The sequence below is a fragment of the Eschrichtius robustus genome, chromosome 4, assembly GCF_028021215.1.
Source record: "Eschrichtius robustus isolate mEscRob2 chromosome 4, mEscRob2.pri, whole genome shotgun sequence".
NCBI lineage: Eukaryota > Metazoa > Chordata > Mammalia > Artiodactyla > Eschrichtiidae > Eschrichtius > Eschrichtius robustus.
The window spans coordinates 66,168,719-66,188,144 of NC_090827.1; the positions used below are offsets into that span (position 1 = coordinate 66,168,719).

At 35.8% G+C, this 19,426-nt stretch overlaps 1 protein-coding gene across 3 annotated transcripts in view; it reads left to right on the forward strand.

The window, feature by feature from the left end:
- The window catches only part of CENPC (centromere protein C), an 89,426-nt gene that overhangs the window by 65,845 nt on the left and 4,155 nt on the right, over positions 1 to 19,426 (forward strand). For 2 of the 3 annotated variants that reach the window (XM_068542866.1, XM_068542869.1), the window contains exons 13-17: positions 3,942 to 4,001; positions 13,296 to 13,400; positions 14,196 to 14,324; positions 14,918 to 15,013; positions 16,711 to 16,865. In XM_068542866.1, the coding sequence (XP_068398967.1) occupies positions 3,942 to 4,001; positions 13,296 to 13,400; positions 14,196 to 14,324; positions 14,918 to 15,013; positions 16,711 to 16,865 (545 nt within the window). The remainder of the gene's footprint in view (positions 1 to 3,941; positions 4,002 to 13,295; positions 13,401 to 14,195; positions 14,325 to 14,917; positions 15,014 to 16,710; positions 16,866 to 19,426) is intronic. The other variant, XM_068542868.1, reaches the window with a different exon arrangement.

The following is a 19,426-nucleotide window of genomic DNA, read 5'->3' on the forward strand; positions in this document are numbered from 1 at the left end:
AGGATCATGGATTGTGTTTGGGTCTCATGTCCCTTCAGTTTCCTTCAGTAAGGAATAGTTCTTTAGTCTTCTTCTAACTTTCCTGACCTTGACACTTTTTTAAAGAGTACAAGCTTTTCATTCTTTAGAATGACCTTCAACCTGGGTGTCTGTAATATTTCCTCATGATCAGATGCGAGCCATGCATATTTGACAGAAATACTACAGAGATGATGCTGTGTTCTTTGTGCATCACATTAGGAGGCACACAGTGCTGATTCATCTTCTGCTAGTGATTTTATTTATTTATTTATTTAATTTTAAAATAAATTTATTTTATTTATTTATTTTTGGCTGTGTTGGGTCTTTGTTGCTGCGTGCTAGCTTTCTCTAGTTGCAGTGAGTGGAAGCTACTCTTCATTGCGGTGTGCAGGCTTCTCATTGCGGTGGCTTCTCTTGTTTCAGAGCATGGGCTCTAGGTGTGCGGGCTTCAGTAGCTGTGGCACACGGGCTTAGTTGCCCCGCGGCATGTGGGATCTTCCCAGACCAGGGCTCGAACCAGTGTCCCCTGCATTGGCAGGTGGATTCTTAACCACTGTGTCACCAGGGAAGCCCCTCTACTAGTGATTTTAATCTTCATCACCTGTTCAAGTTATTGTCTGCCAGGTTTCTCCACTCAGGGTTTTTCTCTTTGGTAATTGATAAGTATTTTGTGGAACGATATCCTATTTTAATAACTTGTTCCTTTTCAAACCTCTGCACCAATATTAGCATCTTTTGAATATTCCCACCTGAATCCACTAATGGTGGTACCAAATTACTATTTTCTATTTCCCTAATTTCTTCTCTATTAATTAGTTGGCATTCTATAAGAAATAGTTTTACTTACTCCTTCCCCATTTATTTATTGATTATTCATTTATCTATATTATTATGGACTACTACTGGGTTCTTATTTTATTCACTGGGTTATAATCTTTATCATTTATTCTGATACTCAAATTGTGCCAGATTTGGCCAGGAGGAGATATCCTTTCAACTGGTTCCTGAGACCTTTTGTCATGTTTCTGTCATTTTTTGAATACTGTCTTATTTTTTGGCAGAAGATGTTCTAGGCTCCTTCCCCTGCTCCTACTCTGGAATCAGTTATTTCTCCAAAGGAACCTAGTGGAGGGATGACATTTAGAAACTTAGATCCGGGTGCTTGGTGTACTCATTGTTACTGGGATATCACTGCTTTTAGGTTCTCTCAGTGGGCTGAGATAGGAAATAGATAAACACACACATACATATATATGTGCACTGTACATACACAAGCATCTGTATCTTCTTTCTGTATTTATTCAGGCATCCCTTGCTTTATTGCTCTTTGCTTTAATGTGTGTCACAGATTTTGCATTTTTTACAAATTGAAGTTTTGTGGCAGGCAGCCCTGATCAAACAAGTCACTTGGCACCATTTTCCAATGGCATTTGCTCACTTAGTATCTCTGTGTCACATTTTGGTAATTCACACAATATTTCATTATTATTATATTATGGTAATCTGTGATCAGTGATCTTTGTTACTATTGTAAAAAAAAATTACGACTTGCAGAAGGCGCAGATGATATGTAACATTTTTTAGCAGTAAAATATTTAAGATACATTGATTTTTAGGCATAATGCTTTTGCACACTTAACAGACTATAGTGTAAACATAACTTTTATATGTATTGGGAAACAAAAATATTCATGTGACTCACTTTATTGCCAAACTTGTTTTATTGCAGTGGTCTGGAACCAAACTCTCAATATCTCTGAGTTGTGTCTGTATTTAGAAACCATGAGTTCACATCGGTACCTCCAACTCCAGTCCAACATGTTCGACTTTCCCTTTTTCATTTTAATAAACCCTTTCTCAAGGATAGTGAGAAGCCTGGCTCCCATTATCCTCAGTCTATTTACTCATTTGCTTTGTTCCTTCTCTCGGCTCCAACAGTTCCCTCCAGAGCCCACTGCTATAGGAAAGTTTCCAAGAACGACTAGCCCTCTACTTGTTACAGTGGGAAGTACAAGGGAAATTGTATTTTTTTTTTTTTTTTGGAATAGCTTTATTGGGATGTACTTCACATACCATAAAATTAACCCATTTATAGTATATAATTCAGTAGTTTATAATTATCACCACAGTAAACTTTAGAATACTTTCATGATCCCAAAAAAGAAACCTTCTACTCTTTAGCTGAGAATGTAATGAAAACTTAGACCTGCTTTTCAGGAAATGTATATTACACACAAAATTGTATCAAAAATCTAAGGTGGTTCATGGATATTAAGTGTTCTAGTTTCATATTGCTGCATAACTTACCATCCCAAACTTAGTGGCTTAATACAACAGTCGATTTATCTCTTATGGTTCTGTGGGTTGACTTAGCTTATTAGCTGGGCAGTTCTCATTTTGGCTTTCTCATGCATTTGTAGTTAGATGCAAGCCGCTGGGGCTGGAGTCTTTTGAAATATCAGCTGGACTGGAAATCCACGGTGACTTATTTACTCATATATTTGGTACCCTGCCAGGGTGGCTGAAATAATTGGGGGCTGGCCAGGCATCTCTTTTCCTCCACATGGCCTTTCCACTTGGTTATCTTGGGTTTCCTCACAGCATGGCAGTCTTGGGGTAATCAGTCTTCATAATGATGACTTTCTTTCCTCAGACTGAAGTTCCAAGAGATCCAGGTGGCACCTGCATGTCTTCTGAGGAATTAGCTTTCAAAGTCCCAGAATGTCATTTCTGCGCATTCCATTAGTCAAGCAACTCACTAAGGCCAGTGGTGATTCAAGGAGAAGGCAATTAAACTTGGCCTCTTGATAAAGAACAGCGTTTGTGCATAGGAAGGGAAAGAATTGATGGTTGCTATGTTTAGATGCTATTTATCACACTAAAGTTGAGAACTCTTGACCTAATTGTCACACTGCTAAGTAAATTCAGTACAGTTGCACTATTTACAACTTTAAGAATCATAGATTACATTATCAACACAGTAATTATTCATTATCACACCTTGCATTTTTATCCACCAGTGGCTTATTTCACTTAAAGTTCACAAGCAATAGAAAACCTGTTTGTTTTTTGTTACTTGTAACTGTTATCGTCGTCAGTTATACTCACTGTAGCAAAATCTAGAGACATACTGTTTTTCACTAGCCTTCGTTTCTCAGCAGTGAAAAGCAAAGGGAGTAATAAAATGTATTGTCAGGTTGACATGAATGGATAAAGAAGATGTGGCACATGTATACAATGGAATATTCCTCAGCCATAAAAAGAAACGAAATTGAGTTATTTGTGGTGAGGTGGATGGACCTAGAGTCTGTCCTACAGAGTGAAGTGAGTCAGAAAGAGAGAAACAAATACCGTATGCTAACACATATACATTGAATCTAAAAAAAAAAAAATGGTTCTGATAAACCTAGGGGCAGGACAGGAATAAAGACACAGACGTAGAGAATGGACTTGAGGACATAGGGAGGGAGAAGGGTAAGCTGGGACGAAGTGAGAGAGTAACATTGACATATATATACTACGAAATGTAAAATAGATAGCTAGTGGGAAGCAGCTGCATAGCACAGCGAGATCAGCTCAGTGCTTTTTGACCACCTAGATGGGTGGGATAAGGAGGGTGGGAGGCAGACACAAGAGGGAGGGGATATGGGGATATATGTATGCATATAGCTGACTCACTTTGTTATATAGCAGAAACTAACACAACATTGTAAAGCAATTATACTCCAATAAAGATGTTATAAAAAAAAAAAAGGAGTATGTATCCAAGTAAAGAACTATTATTTTCTAAGAAAAAAAAATGTATTGTCAGGTTGAATTTTATTTTAAAATATTTATACTGAAGTTGACCGAGTAACACACTTTTAACTCAACATGAAATTAGCGGCCATTGCTCATGATATTGCTTCTGCAATTTGCAGATGATTCAAGAGTAAAAAGGTCTAACTCAACACCAGAGAACAAGGTGCATCACAAATTAGGTAAGATTACTTTTCTCTTAATATTTTCATATTATAAAACCTTTATTTCTAAATATAACTTAATTTTTTCTCAGGCAGGGGGAAAATATTATTTGGATTAATTGTTAGAGAAAGTAAAACTTGTATTTAGTTTTCATGAATTTCATGGTAAATCATCACAGGCCACTGAGTTTCTTTATTGTCCATTTATGAAGCCTGTAATCCTCTCACTCATTGCTCTATAGTAGGGAGCTGATAAGCTAAGAACCTAGGGTGGAGAATTCTATAAAATGTAACTGCTAGGTAGATGGCATCCCTGACAACTTCTCCCGTTTTTTCCAGTTCACACCTAAACAAAGCAGTAACTAGGATAAGTAAGCTGGGAGCTAAGGAACCCACGGAGAGGCTCACATGAGGATTAAAACTATGGTTTTCAAAAAGATGTTTGCCGGTCAAGATTCATGGGACCTCTCACCTTTGTGGAACTGGAGTGACTTTTTATTTCTCTCCCTATACTTGAGGCTTCTACACTTGTACCTGAAGAGAACCTGTCGGAATGAAGCTTTTTCTAATTGCTTCAACCAAAACCTCACATCTTGTCAGTTAGTACTTTGTAGACCCATGTGAAGAGAGACTGCTATACTTCTCGGTGCTTAATGCTTGTCTTGGAGTGGAATATGCCTAGAGTCAGAGTAGGCAAAGAGAAATAAAAGTGTCCCTGAGCAGGGGCTCCAGCAACCCAAGAGAGCAAAATCAAGAATTATGCCTAGCAACAGTAGGCAGCTTCTGGTGTGCTAGAACCGTTGTAGTAGATGGATAACAATTTTAACAATGAAGGAAATAAGAGTACTGTCAGAGATCTAGTTATATCATAGAAGGCTTTCTGGTTGCTAAAGCATAATTTTTCAGTTTAAAAAGTCAGTACATGAACTGAAAGATATTTTCTGTTGAGAGCTGAATTAGTAGCTGGTATTGACATTGAAGAAATTCATCAGAACAGAAATATAAAAAAAGATGGAAACGATGAAGAAAAAAATACACAGTGGAAATAACATGGAGACAGCAGATAAAACATGCAAATAACAGGATTTCCAGAAAAAAGAAACAGATGGAGGAATGAAAACAGTTAAAGAAAGTACTAGTTAAAACTTCCCTGGAGTAAAGATAGGCTTGATCTGCAATTTGAGAAAGTTTACCAACTGCCAGAGAGAATTAATGAAAAAGATACATCTCTAAACATAAGTGAATAAAATTCCTGAATTTCAAGGATAGAGGAAAGCTTCCAGACAGAAAAGTTACATATAAAGGAGAAAAAAAAAACACAAAACCTGACTACCACAACTCATGTATGTAACTCTGGAAGAATAAAATAATATATATAGCCTACTTTCAGAAATGTATTACAGAGGCGGGCGTGGTCAAGATGGCATACTAGGAGCATGTGGAATTCATGTCTCCTCACAACTAGGGCACCTACCAGGCACCGGTGGGGGACCACGGACACCTAAGGGGACAGGATGAACCCCCAGCGACTGGTTGTTTCGATTATAGTTTTATTTTTCCTGATATATTTTTTATCTTTCTAATTTTATTTTGTTTTTTATTCTTTGATATTGTACTGCTCCTTTTTTCTTTCTTTCTTTCTTTTTTATATGCACCAGGAAGCTTGTGGGATCTTGGTCATCAGGCCAGAGGTCATGCCCGAGCTCCTGTGGTGGGAGCTGCAAGTCAAAATCGCTGGACTAACAGAGAACCTCAGCCCCCACGGAATATCAATCGGAGTGAGGCATCCCAGAGGTCCTCATCTCAGCACCAAGACCTGGCTCTATCCAACTGCCTGCAAACTCCAGTGCTGGACGTCTCAGGCCAAACAACCAGTAAGACAGGAATACAGCCCCACCCATCAAAAAAAAAAAAAAAACGACAAAAAAGTATGTTACAGATGTAGGAGCAAGGTAAAAACCCACCAAACCAAACAAATGAAGAGGAAATAGGCAGTCTACCTGAAAAAGAATTCAGAGTAATGATAGTAAAGATGATCTAAAATCTTGGAAACAGAATGGAGAAAATGCAAGAAACATTTAACAAGGATCTAGAAGAACTAAAGAGCAAACAAACAGTAACGAACAACACAATTACTGAAATTAAAAATACTGTAGAAGGAATCAGTAGCAGAATAACTGAGACAGAAAAACAGACAAGTGAGCTAGAAGATAAAATGGTGGAAATAGCTGTCAGGGAGCATAATAAAGAAAAAAGAATGAAAAGAATTGAGGACAGTCTCAGAGACCTCTGGGACAACATTAAACACACCAACATTCAAATTATAGGGGTCCCAGAAGAAGAAGAGAAAAAGAAAGGGTCTGAGAAAATATTTGAAGAGACTATAGTTGTAAACTTCCCTAACATGAGAAAGGAAATAGTCAATCAAGTCCAGGAAGCACAGAGAGTACCATACAGGATAAACCCAAAGAGAAACACGCCAAGACGCATATTAATCAAACTATCAAAAATTAAATACAAAGAAAAAGTATTAAAAGCAGCAAGGGAAAAGCAGCAAATAACATACAAGGGAATCCCCATAAAGTTAATAGCTGATCTTTCAGCAGAAACTCTGCAAGCCAGAAGGGAGTGGCAGGACATATTTAAAGTGATGAAAGGGAAAAACCTACAACCAAGATTACTCTACCCAGCAAGGATCTAATTCAGATTCGATGGAGAAATTAAAACCTTTACAGCTAAGCAAAAGTTATGAGAATTCAGCACCACCAAACCAGCTTTACAACAAATGCTAAAGGAACTTCTCTAGGCAGGAAACACAAGAGAAGGAAAAGACCTACAAAAACAAACCCACAACAATTAAGAAAATGGTCATAGGAACATACATATCGATAATTACCTTAAATGTAAATGGATTAAATGCTCCCACCAAAAGACACAGACTGGCTGAATGGATACAAAAACAATACCCATATATATGCTGTCTACAAGAGACCCACTTCAGACCTATGGACACATACAGACAAAGTGAGGGGATGGAAGAAGATATTCCATGCAAATGGAAATCAAAAGAAAGCTGGAGTAGCAATTCTCATATCAAAACAGACTTCAAAATAAAGACTATTACAGGAGACAAAGAAGGACACTACAGAATGATCAAGGCATCAATCCAAGAAGAAGATGAAACAGTTGTAACTATATATGCACCCAACATAGGAGCTCCTCAATACATAAGGCAAATGCTAACAGCCATAAAAGGGGAAATTGACAGTAACACAATCATAGTAGGGGACTTTAACACCCCACTTTCACCAATGGACAGATTATCCAAAATGAAAATAAATAAGGAAACAGAAGCTTTAAATGACACAATAAACAAGATTGACTTAATTGATATTTATAGGACATTCCATCCAAAAACAACAGAATACACTTTCTTCTCAAGTGCTCATGGAACATTCTCCAGGATAGACCATATGTTGGGTCACAAATCAAGCCTTGGTAAATTTAAGAAAATTGAAATTGTATCAAGTATCTTTTCTCATCACAAGGCTGTGAGACTAGATATCATTTACAGGAAAAAAAACTGTAAAATATACAAACACATGGAGGCTAAACAATACGCTAAATAACCAAGAGGTCACTGAAGAAATCAAAGAGGAAATCAAAAAATACCTAGAAACAAATGACAATGGAAACACGACGACCCAAAACCTGTGGGATACAGTAAAAGCAGTTCTACGAGGGAAGTTTATAGCAATACAATCCTACCTCAAGAAACAAGAAACATCTCAAATAAACAACCTAACCTTACACCTAAAGCAATTAGAGAAAGAAGGACAAAAAAACCCAAAGTTAGCAGAAGGAAAGAATTCATAAAGATCAGATCAGAAATAAGTGAAAAAGAAATGAAAGAAACGATAGCAAAGATCAATAAAACTAAAAGCTGGTTCTTTGAGAAGATAAACAAAATTGATAAACCATTAGCCAGACTTACGAAGAAAAAAGAAGACTCAAATCAACAGAATTAGGGATGAAAACGGAGAAGTAACAGCTGACACTGCAGAAATACAAAGGATCATGAGAGATTACTACAAGCAACTCTATGCCAATAAAATGGACAACCTGGAAGAAATGGACACATTCTTAGAAAAGTACAACCTTCCGAAACTGAACCAGGAAGAAATAGAAAATATAAACAGACCAATCACAAGCACTGAAATTGAAACTGTGATTAACAATCTTCCAATAAACAGCCCAGGATCAGATGGATTCACAGGCAAATTATATCAATCATTTAGATAAGAGCTAACACCCATCCTTCTCAGACTCTTCCAAAATATAGCAGAGGGAGGAATACTCCCAAACTCATTCTACAAAGCTACTGTCACCCTGATGCCAAAACCAAAGATGTCACAAAAAAAGAAAACTACAGGCCAATATCTCTGATGAACATAGATGCAAAGATCCTCAACAAAATACTAGCAAACAGAATCCAACAGCATATTAAAAGGATCATACACTGTGATCAAGTGGGGTTTACCCCAGGAATGCAAGGATTCTTCAGTATACGCAAATCAATCAATGTGATACACCATATTAACAAACTGAATGATAAAAGCATGTGATCATCTCAATAGATGAAGAAAAAGCTTTTGACAAAATTAAACACCCATTTATGCAAAAACTCTCCGGAAAGTAGGCATAGAGGGAACCAACCTCAACATAATAAAAGCTGTATATGACAAATCCACAGCCAACATCGTTCTCAATGGTGAAAAACTGAAAACATGTCCTCTAAGATCAGGAACAAGACAAGGTTGCCCACTCTCACCACTGTTATTCAACGTAGTTTTGTAAGCTTTAGCCACAGCCATCAGAGAAGAAAAAGAAATAAAAGGAATCCAAAGTGGAAAAGAAGTAGTAAAACTGTCACTGTTTGCAGATGATATGATACTATACACAGAGAATCCTAAAGATGCTACCAGAAAACTACTAGAGCTAATCAATGAATTTGGTAGAGTAGCAAGATACAAAATTAATGCACAGAAATCTCCTGTTTTCCTAAACACTGATGATGAAAAATCTGAAAGAGAAGGAAACACTCCAATTTACCGTTGCAACAAAAAGAATAAAATACCTAGGAATAAACCTACCTAAGGATACAAAAGACCTGTGTGCAGAAAAATATAAGACACTAATGAAAGAAATTAAAGATGATACAAACAGATGGAGAGATATATCATGTTCTTGGGTCGGAAGAATCAACATTGTGAAAATGACTGTACTACGCAAAGCAGTCTACAGATTCAGTGCAATCCCTGTGAAACTACCAATGGCATTTTTCACAGAACCAGAACAAAATATTTCACAATTTGTATGGAAACACAAAAGACCCCGAATAGCCAAAGCAATCTTGAGAAAGAAAAACAGAGCTGGAGGAATCAGGCTCCCGGACTTCAGACTGCACTACAAAGGTACAGTAATCAAGGCAGTATGGTACTGGCACAAAAACAGAAATATAGATCAATGGAACAGGATAGAAGGCCCAGAGGTAAAGCCATGCACATATGGTCACCTTATCTTTGATAAAGGAGGCAAGAATATACAGTGGAGAAAAGACAGCCTCTTCAATAAGTGGTGCTGGGAAAACTGGACAGCTACGTGTAAAAGAATGATATTAGAACACTTCCTAACACCATACACAAAAATAAACTCAAAATGGATTACAGGCCTAAATGTAAGGCCAGACACTGTAAAACTCTTAGAGGAAAACATAGACAGAACATTCCATGACAAAAATCACAGCAAGATCCTTTTTGACCCACCTCCTAGAGTAAAGGGAATGAAAACAAAAATAAACAATTGGACCTAATGAAACTTAAAAGCTTTTGCACAGCAAAGGAAACCATAAACCAGACGAAAAGACAATCCTAAGAATGGGAGAAAATATTTGCAAACGAAGCAACTGACAAAGGATTAATCTCCAAAATATACAAGCAGCTCATGCAGCTCAATATCAACAAAAAACCCAGTCCAAAAATGGGCAGAAGACCTAAATGGATATTTCTCCAAATAAGATATACAGATTGCCAACAAACACGTGGAAAGATGCCCAACATCACTAATCATTAGAGAAATGCAAATCAAAACTACAATGAGATATCACCTCACACCAGTCAGAATGGCCATCATCACAAAATCTACAAACATAAAATGCTGGAGAGGGTGTGGAGAAAAGGGAACCCTCTTGCACTGTTGGTGGGAGTGTAAATTGATACAGCCACTATCGTGAACAGAATGGAGGTTCCTTAAAAAACTAAAAGTAGAACTACCATATGACCCAGCAATCCCACTACTGGTCACATACCTGAGAAAACCACAATTCAAAAAGAGTCATGTACCACAGTGTTCATTGCTGCACTATTTACAATAGCCAGGATATGGAAGCAACCTAAGTGTCCATCAAGAGATGAACGGATAAAGAAGATGTGGCATATATATATATATATATATATATATATATATATATACACATACACACAATGGAATATTACTCAGCCATAAAAAGAAATGAAATTGAGTTATTTGTAGTGAGGTGGATGGACTTAGAGTCTGTCATACAGAATGAAGTAAGTCAGAAAGAGAAAAACAAATACCGTATGCTAACACACATATATTGAATCTAAAAAAAAAATGATTTTGATGAACCTAGAGGCAGGACAGGAATATTGACGCAGACATAGAGAATGGACTTGAGGACACGGGGAGGGAGAAGGGTAAGCTGGGACGAAGTGAGAGAGTAACATTAACATATATACACTACGAAATGTAAAATAGATAGCTAGTGGGAAGCAGCTGCATAGCACAGCGAGATCAGCTCAGTGCTTTGTGAACACCTTGATGGGTGGGATAGGGAGGGTGGGAGGGAGGCGCAAGAGGGAGGGGATATGGGGATATATGTATACATATAGCTAATTCACCTTGTTATACAGTAGGTACTAACACAACATTGTAAAGCAGTTATACTCCAATAAAGATGGTAAAAAAAAAAGAAATGTATTAAAATCCTTTGTTTTAACTAGCCAGGATATCTTTCTGATAACTGAATTTATTTTGCAGATAATGCAAGATTAAGTTTAGCATCCTCTGTAAAATATGCATGTAAGGTAATCTAACCAAGTATCATATAAGTCAGAACTGAGTTCAAAGAGAGGAAACAGTGCTGAGGAATGATTCTCAATATATGTGGTTAAATTTAAACAATGTATATTTGTTTTCTGTTGCTGTGTACCAGATTACTACAAATTTAGTTGTTTAGACAACACACATTATTATCCCTTGGTTTCCGTGGGTCAGGAGCTCAGGCACAAATTAGCTGGGTCCTCTGTTCAAGGGTTTCACAGGCTGCAGTTGAAAGTTTCAGCCTGGGCCATGGTCTTACCGGAGGCTCTAGGTCCTGTTAACCACCACAAGCTCATGTAGTTATTAGCAGAATTCAGTTCCTTGGAATTGTAGGACTGAGGTACATGTTTTCTTGGTGGCTGTGAGCCATGGGCCACTACTCTTGAATTCTAGGGGTCACCTGCAGTTCCTTGTCGCATGACCCTTTTCGTAGACCCTTAACAGTATGGCAGCTTGCTTCTCCAAAGTGAGCAAGGAAGAATTTTTCTCTCCTTCTGCTAGATAGTGTCTTGTATGTATAATCATGATGTAATCACAGAAGTGACTTCCCATTGCTTTTGCCATATTCTGTTGAGTGTGTCATAGGTTCCACATGTATCCTAGGGAAGGGGATTATATAAAGGTGTGTCTCATTGCTCACACCTTAGGATGTGTCTACTACTTAGTGCTAATATGATTGGGGATTTATAAGTACTAAGTAAGGATTTTTGCAATGATAGCTTGAAATCCACACTATCTTAACAAAACTTGGTGTGGTGGGGAGGAGAGTAGGAGTGGAAGAGGGGTAATAAAAGTAGTCTAAAAGTTTCATTTTACTAAATGAGAAAAAGGAGAAGATAACATCTTGGTAGGGGATATAGTTTTTAATATAATGATGGAGAAATGAGTATGACTGTTGAGTGTCAGGAATGGGAAGGTAACCAATATTAGAGTGAAAAAGCACAGTAAACTTTGAAATGACCAAGGTTTGGGGTGTGGGGGAAGAAATGGTATTCTGACTAAACCAGTGAGAATGAGAGAAAAAAAGAATCACTGATGTAAAATAACCTGTAAATATAAAGTAAAATGGAAGAAATAAATAGATGTATATTACTTGTTATACTAAATAAGTGTGAATGGATTGAATTCCTCTAGTAAGATAGAGACTATCAGATTTGGGTAAACAATACAAACTTACTTATGTGTTTATAAGAAACACTTAAAACAGGTTTTAAAATAGAAGATTATCAAAGAATTAAGTAGGCTAATATAAACAGAAAGAAAATAGTAGTGTATTTTTAATATTAGGTGAATTGAAATTTAAGGTTAAAAGTGCGAACAGGATGAAGGACTTGTAATAATAAAATTAGCACTTTATGAAGACGATAGAAAAATCATAAACTATTATGTACCAAACAACCTAGCAACTAAAATGTATAAAGGAAAAAAACTAAGAAAAAGCAAGGAGATTTTAATTTTAACAATAGAGTTAGACTGGGAGATTTTGTTAAACCACTTTCAGAATTGGACAACTCCAGCAAACCAGAAGTAAGAACAAACATAGGAAGTTGATTATGTAGCCAACAAACTTAGTATATAGAACTTTGCATTGTTCAGATAAAATGAGTAGATACGTGTGTATACACACAAACACATGTATACATAACCACCCCTGATTTATAAATTTCCTATTGTGGAGCATTTAGGTGGCTTTCAGTTTGCTTTTTGCTTTTTCTTGTCTGTTTCTATTATGAACAGTACTGCCATGAATGTTCTTAACACCTATATCTTTGCCCATTTTTGTGAATATTTTGCAAACTCATTTTCTAAAAATGAAATTTCTACGTCAAAGAGTATTACAATTATAGGTATTGTCAAATTGTCATCAATCAGTTTACATTTCCACCTACAATATATGAGAATTCCAGTGTACCTTTAACATCATTAACCATGAATGTTACCATGTTTTTAAATCTTTTCCAATCTAGTAGCTTGGCATTTCTTTAATAGCACAAATATGTCTTAAAATTTGTTTTTCTAGTGTTTTGTCTAGAAGCATTTGTGTTCTAGAAAGTAATATCAATCTTTTCACTGCAGAGTATCATCCAACTAAACATATATATGCATTTTTTGTCTGATGTCTTTTTACAGTATTGCCCTCCAACACACCAAATGTTCGCAGGACCGTGAGAACACGATCAAAACCTTTGGAATACTGGCGAGGGGAGCGAATAGATTATCAAGGAAGGCCATCTGGTAAAATTTATGCTTTAGTGTCTCAAAATAATAATAATGATAATTGCTACAATTTATTTAGGTACATTACGTGCCAAGTACTGTCTTATGTATTTACATACATTACCTTATTTAATCATCATCCTCCAAAAATGTGACAAGAATAGATTCAAGTCCAGATTTCTCTGATTACTATAGAGATGCTGATTTGTTTTCTTTTTGGTAGCAATTTGAGGTGAGCATGTGGCTTGATAGAGTGTTATTATTTTTATACTACCTAGCAAGGTTTTTAATTGCATAAAATGAAGCATTAGATCAGAACATGAGAAAATTATAACTGTCAAAGATTAAGTATTCCCCATTATTATTCTCATTCCGTTTTCTTATATTTTTCTACAAAAATTGTAGAGGGTGGGAAAGAAAGTATAGTGAGTGTTATCTTAAAGTTATTTCCTTTCTTTTGATGTATATTTCTGAGCCAAAGGACTAAACTGATGTGGATTACTATAAATAGTTCATTGCTGATCTTTGTGGTCTTTGTTTTTTACACTTCCACTGATGACTTGATTTCAAGCAACAGAGATCATTCAGTCGTGTTTCATCAGTGCTTCTAGATTTAGGACAGTTAGAGACATAAGTGAAATTGGTTGCTATTTGTGTTGTTTGAATTTTTAACTGTAGAGTGTGGTAAAACTAATATTCTTTGGTACTTTGAAAGGAAATGTGCTGTATTAATTTAATGAGTTTTGTTTCAAGATTTTCACTTTGCCAGGTATGATAATTTACCTTTTTTTTTTTTTTTTGGTTAAATTTCAGGAGGATTTGTGATTGGTGGAATACTGTCCCCAGACAAAGTATCATCTAAAAGGAAAGCAAAAGGAAACTTGGGAAGAGTCAATACAATAGTTAATAGGAAAAGGATCTGTCTTGATAATGATGAAAGAAGTATGAACTTATTCCTTATTTTAAATAACAGTGCTTTGAGAAATAGCTCTTTGCAAATTTTGAAATATATCTCTAAAAGCTTCAGATATACTACTACTTCAGGGTGAATTATCTTTTTAACGTCCCCTTTTTTTTTTCAGATTTTGAAAGTAAACTAATTTTATTCTTTTAAAAAAATCATTAATAGCAGCGTGTAAAACATTTCCACCTGAGTAAATTGCCCTCTCAAATGAAGCTTATCTTTCCCATGCTCGAATTATGGTTAAAATAAACATTTTAAAGAATTCTTTTTAAAGGGTATTATATACTTCAGCTCTCTTAGAGAATATGCAAAACACCATTTAACTTCTTGATGATGCAAGAGTTCAAAAGTTGTCAGAAAATAAGAAGTTTAGGATGTTTGCCTCTGTGGTAAATCATTGTGATTTTTGAATTTTTGTTTATCAAAGTGGTCATTGATAAACAGGAAAAAAGATATGCCTCTGGCAGTTTTCCTTTACAACTTGTCCATAGCTCTATTTCATACTAGATTTTTTTTAATGGAAAAGAATTTTAACTAAGTAGTTAGTATTTCAGTGGTATTTCTTTTACAGAGAATAAATTCATGGTAAATCTGAATACACCTCTGGGAGATCCTTTGCAGCCAACGAGGGTAAAAGACCCAGAAACACGAGAGATTATTCTTATGGGTAAGATCAGGGTTGATATTGAGAATACTTAATTTAACAACTAGTAAGGACAAACTGTTTGTTTGAAGTCTGGCTTGTCTGCTTTCCCTTTCTCTCCCCAGATCTTTCAGAGCCAAAGTCTAGTAGAGAGTCTAATTCAAATAAGCAGCCTGTATGAGGACTACACTAGGGGAATTGATGGCAGACAACCTCCAGGGTACATACAGTACCATGCATTTGTCCTCTGTGATACAAGTGCTACCATCAGGAGTGTTGCCTCCACCAGTAGGGTCCAGGCCTTCTTTGACCAGGAGGACACAAGCAGACAGGGGCTGTTCATGGGGAACTGTAGCAAGTTAACTGGCAGACTCCCGGATACACTCTTACTGTGAGACCAGATGGGGATTGTGGCAGGATTTAGACAGCCTTTGGTGCTGTGAGATGCCAATATTGGTATCGGGGGCATAAAACCTTTCTGGAGATGACTAGCAAGGGCATCAGTCAGCCAAACAAATGCCACGCTGAACCTTAAGGCTGGTACAGGGTCCTAGAAGCCTCCTCCTGTACTTAATAGGCATTAAACATTTAGTGTCTAGGACAACATGGGAGGTCCCAAGGGATGGGCTATAGAGTGGTGGGGTTAAGTAGGGGACACTCAGCTATTTACCAACCAGGGAGTATATACATACAGGAAATATTTAAATGTTTTAACAACTGTTATGACTGTACCAGTGAGTACTTGGGACTATTTATCCCAAGTGAGAGGACAGATATCTCAAACCAGAGAGGCAGTATTTACACTTAAAATTTTGACTGTGGCATACATAGGTTCCATTTGATATCTTAAGTAGCAGAGTTATTTCTATATTCCAGATTGTTTATTTGGCAACAGAGGTAGAAGCACAGAGAATTTTGTTTAGTGAAGTGTCTTAACTAAAAACATTGCTATACTGTATCAGGTTAAAAAAGTTGTGAGTGTTGTCAAGAATTCATCACTTTTCGTTTCTTGAGCCTATGTATTTTCTATATCCTGTAGTCTGTGGGAGTACAGTCAGAAGCTGATGATAGAAAAATGTATTAATTATAGGTCTGGAAAAGATTGTAAGTAAAAGGGAAATTAAAAAGTGATATAGTAATTTGTGAGCTACAGTTAGAACTCCGGTTACTTAGAGGCTTTACCTGATAAATAAATAAAAATCTTGTTATTTAATAATCAGTCAAGCAAGCACAAAGGAATTTATTGACATGATGATGATACATTTGTATTGTGGCTCTGTTAAACTTTTTAAAGATAGGAATCCTTTCTTGTCTCTTAGCTGATTTTGTTTTCTGTCTGAGCTATTATGGGAAAAATAGTAATACTACCATTGTTATTATTAATAGCCAAAACTTACCTAATGCTTACTTTGTGCCAGTGTTTTAAATACTTCACACACTTTAAGTCATTTGATATTCACAACTCTAACATAGTTGAAGTATTATTATCCCATTTTATAGAAAAGAAAATGTAGGCACAAATAGAGAGGATAAGCAACTTGGCTATGGTCACACAGCTTGTAAGACAGAGATAGGATCTGACCTGTGGCATTCTAGCTCCAGAGTCAGTGATATTAATCACATCTATCTTTTCTGAGGCAGGTTTATGTCTATATGTATATGCTGTATCAGAGAAATGTCATTGCTATTACTTTGTACTTATATTAATTTTTTTCCCTTAGATCTTGTAAGGCCACGAGATACATACCAATTTTGTGTTGAACATGGTGAGTTGAAAGTATATAAAACATTGGATACACCATTTTTTTCTACTGGAAAATTGATATTAGGACCACATCAAGAAAAGGGAAAGCAGCATGTAGGCCTAGACACATTGGTGAGTGTATTTTTCCATATATTTATGTTTTGCTCTTGGCACAACTCTGATTTGTTGGACTTGATGAAGCGTTAAAAATGCTATTTCCTCAGAAATGATATATGATTACTATAGTGCACAGATAATTTTTTAGTTGTTTTCATCTGTTTAAAGTCAGTCAACCAATGGCTGTATAAAAGTACTTGTTCTGTGCATAGCAGTGTAGCCTTGAGATTCAGAAGTTTAGGGAATGGTCTTTACTTAAAAGAATCCTTGAAATTAGGTTTGCAAACAAATCATTAGAATTTTAGAGCTGGAGGGGATTATTGAGATTAAGTGTAACAGCAGATTGAGGACCGGGAGCTAGTTGCTTCAATAAGTATTAAAGAATATATTACTGTATATAGCAGTATTATTGGCTGAAGTTATAATGAGACTCAAGGTGAGTCTCTCTTCTCTGAGTCTGTCTCTCTGTCTCTTTCTCATTGGAGACACGCACCCCTATAACATTGTATTTATATCAGATAATTTTTGCATTTTGAACTTGAAAATGAAAGATTTTGAAAATCACCAGATTTTAAAAATATTTAATATTTTACCAGCATTTAAAAAATGTTACATCTGAGGTACATCTTTCAGTAAGTAACATTTCAGGAACCTATGCAATCATGGTTCAAAACAGTTCTTTTTACTGATAAAATGAAAGTAAGCCCAAAAAGGAGAAACAGAAAGAACATCAGGACCCTTCAGTTTATATTAACTAAGAAGGGCAAATCAAGGCAGGGAAAGGAAAAGATACACATAAGAGTAAAAGAATAATTTATTGCTACTATACTGAATCCAGATCTAAAGTATTTAAAAATATTCTTTAATCCAATCTTAAAATGTCATAGATCTCCAGGTGGTATTAAAAGAGTAAATATAACATATTAAACTAACTAAAGTAATAGATAATCCCTGTGTAATCATTAAGGAACAATTAATAATGAAAATAAGCATTATGAAATATCATCATTGAACTAACTGTAGTTACCCATTAAGCTATAATGCCTTTATTCCTTTAAAAAAGGAATATTGAATAGTAAATGTTTGGAAGTGTTTAACCTGTCTAACATTCAAAGGAATCCGTACTAAAAATAAAGGATACTTTATAATTACTGAGTTAGTAGAAATTAATGGAAAACTGTTTGTAGACTTTCACCTATGAATGTCATTTCAGAATTTTTTCCTAGGAAAATAAAAGCTAGGGAAGCTGAACATATGTAGCTCTTTATTTTAACATAGACAGTAATTGCAAAAATTGGAAACCACTGAAATGTGTGCTGCAGGAAAAAAATGGTTATATTTATATTTTGACTTAGTAATAAGATAAACCATTATATATAATAATCAGTTATATAGCACTTACATGTTCCAGGTGCTATACTAAACATTTTTATATTAATTTAAGTATATTATTTTGCAGAAGAGCCATATAGGAACACCTTTAGGATAAACATTTAAGGAAACTGCAAGGTAGAAAATTCTTTTTATTTTTTTCTGAGTAGAAATTAAAAATGAAAATGACAGAACCTTGAAGGAACTATAGAAAATAACATGTCAGTAGGTGATTATAGTTTATTTTTGTTTCTTCTAAATATTGCCTTTAACTTTTTATAATGAAAACTAGACTTAAAGGTTTTTTTAATAACAAGGGGAGTATTTTTACATTTTTAAAAAATGAAGCACACTTTTAAATATATGCTTTTGAGAAACAAAAGGACAAGATGGAGAACCAGCATAAGCCATTAACTCTTTCTTTCAAACTCAGGTCTAGATAATGAGTAAGAGAGAACGTAGCAGTGGTAGATTTGTTAAATTCAAACCACAGAAGAATGAACAAATTAACTATGGGAGTTTGTTGTGGAGCTCTCCTAGAAAACAAAAGGTTATTAAGAAATGGGAAATATTGGTTAAGAATCTGCATTCCAATGCAGCAGATGCAGGTTCAATCCCTGGTTGGGGAACTAAGATCCCACATGCCGCGGGGCAACTAAGCCCACGCGCCACAGCTAGAGAGAAGCCTGCGCATTGCACCGAAGAGCCTGCGCACTGCAGTGAAGGATCCCACATGCTGCAACTAAGACCCGATGCAGCCAAATAAATAAATAAATGTTTTTTTAAAAAAAGAAATGGAAAATATTAAAGTTAAGTGATGTGGAAGACCAGTCAAAAACCAGAAGAGAGAAAAAACCCAAATAGATCACAAGGTAGAAATATATGAAAAACTAGACAATAATTGTTCCAGAGGTAAAAAATCAAAAAAGTAATAGCAACACACTTAAAGGAACCAGAGTTCCTTAGAGAAATGTCTGATTCCAGGCCTGGGACCGAGCTTGGAATATTTATCATACCTGATAGCAGACTATCAAAGACCATTAGGATTGGGTCATAAGGTCTCAGGATCCAACTTGAAGATGCTCTCTCTGTACAAAGATGTGAAAACTTGAGTATCAGTAAGAATGACTTCATTGGATTGATACACATCAATTATATCTAAATCCATGAATTTGTAAGGCTACTACAAAAAGAAAAACTTAATT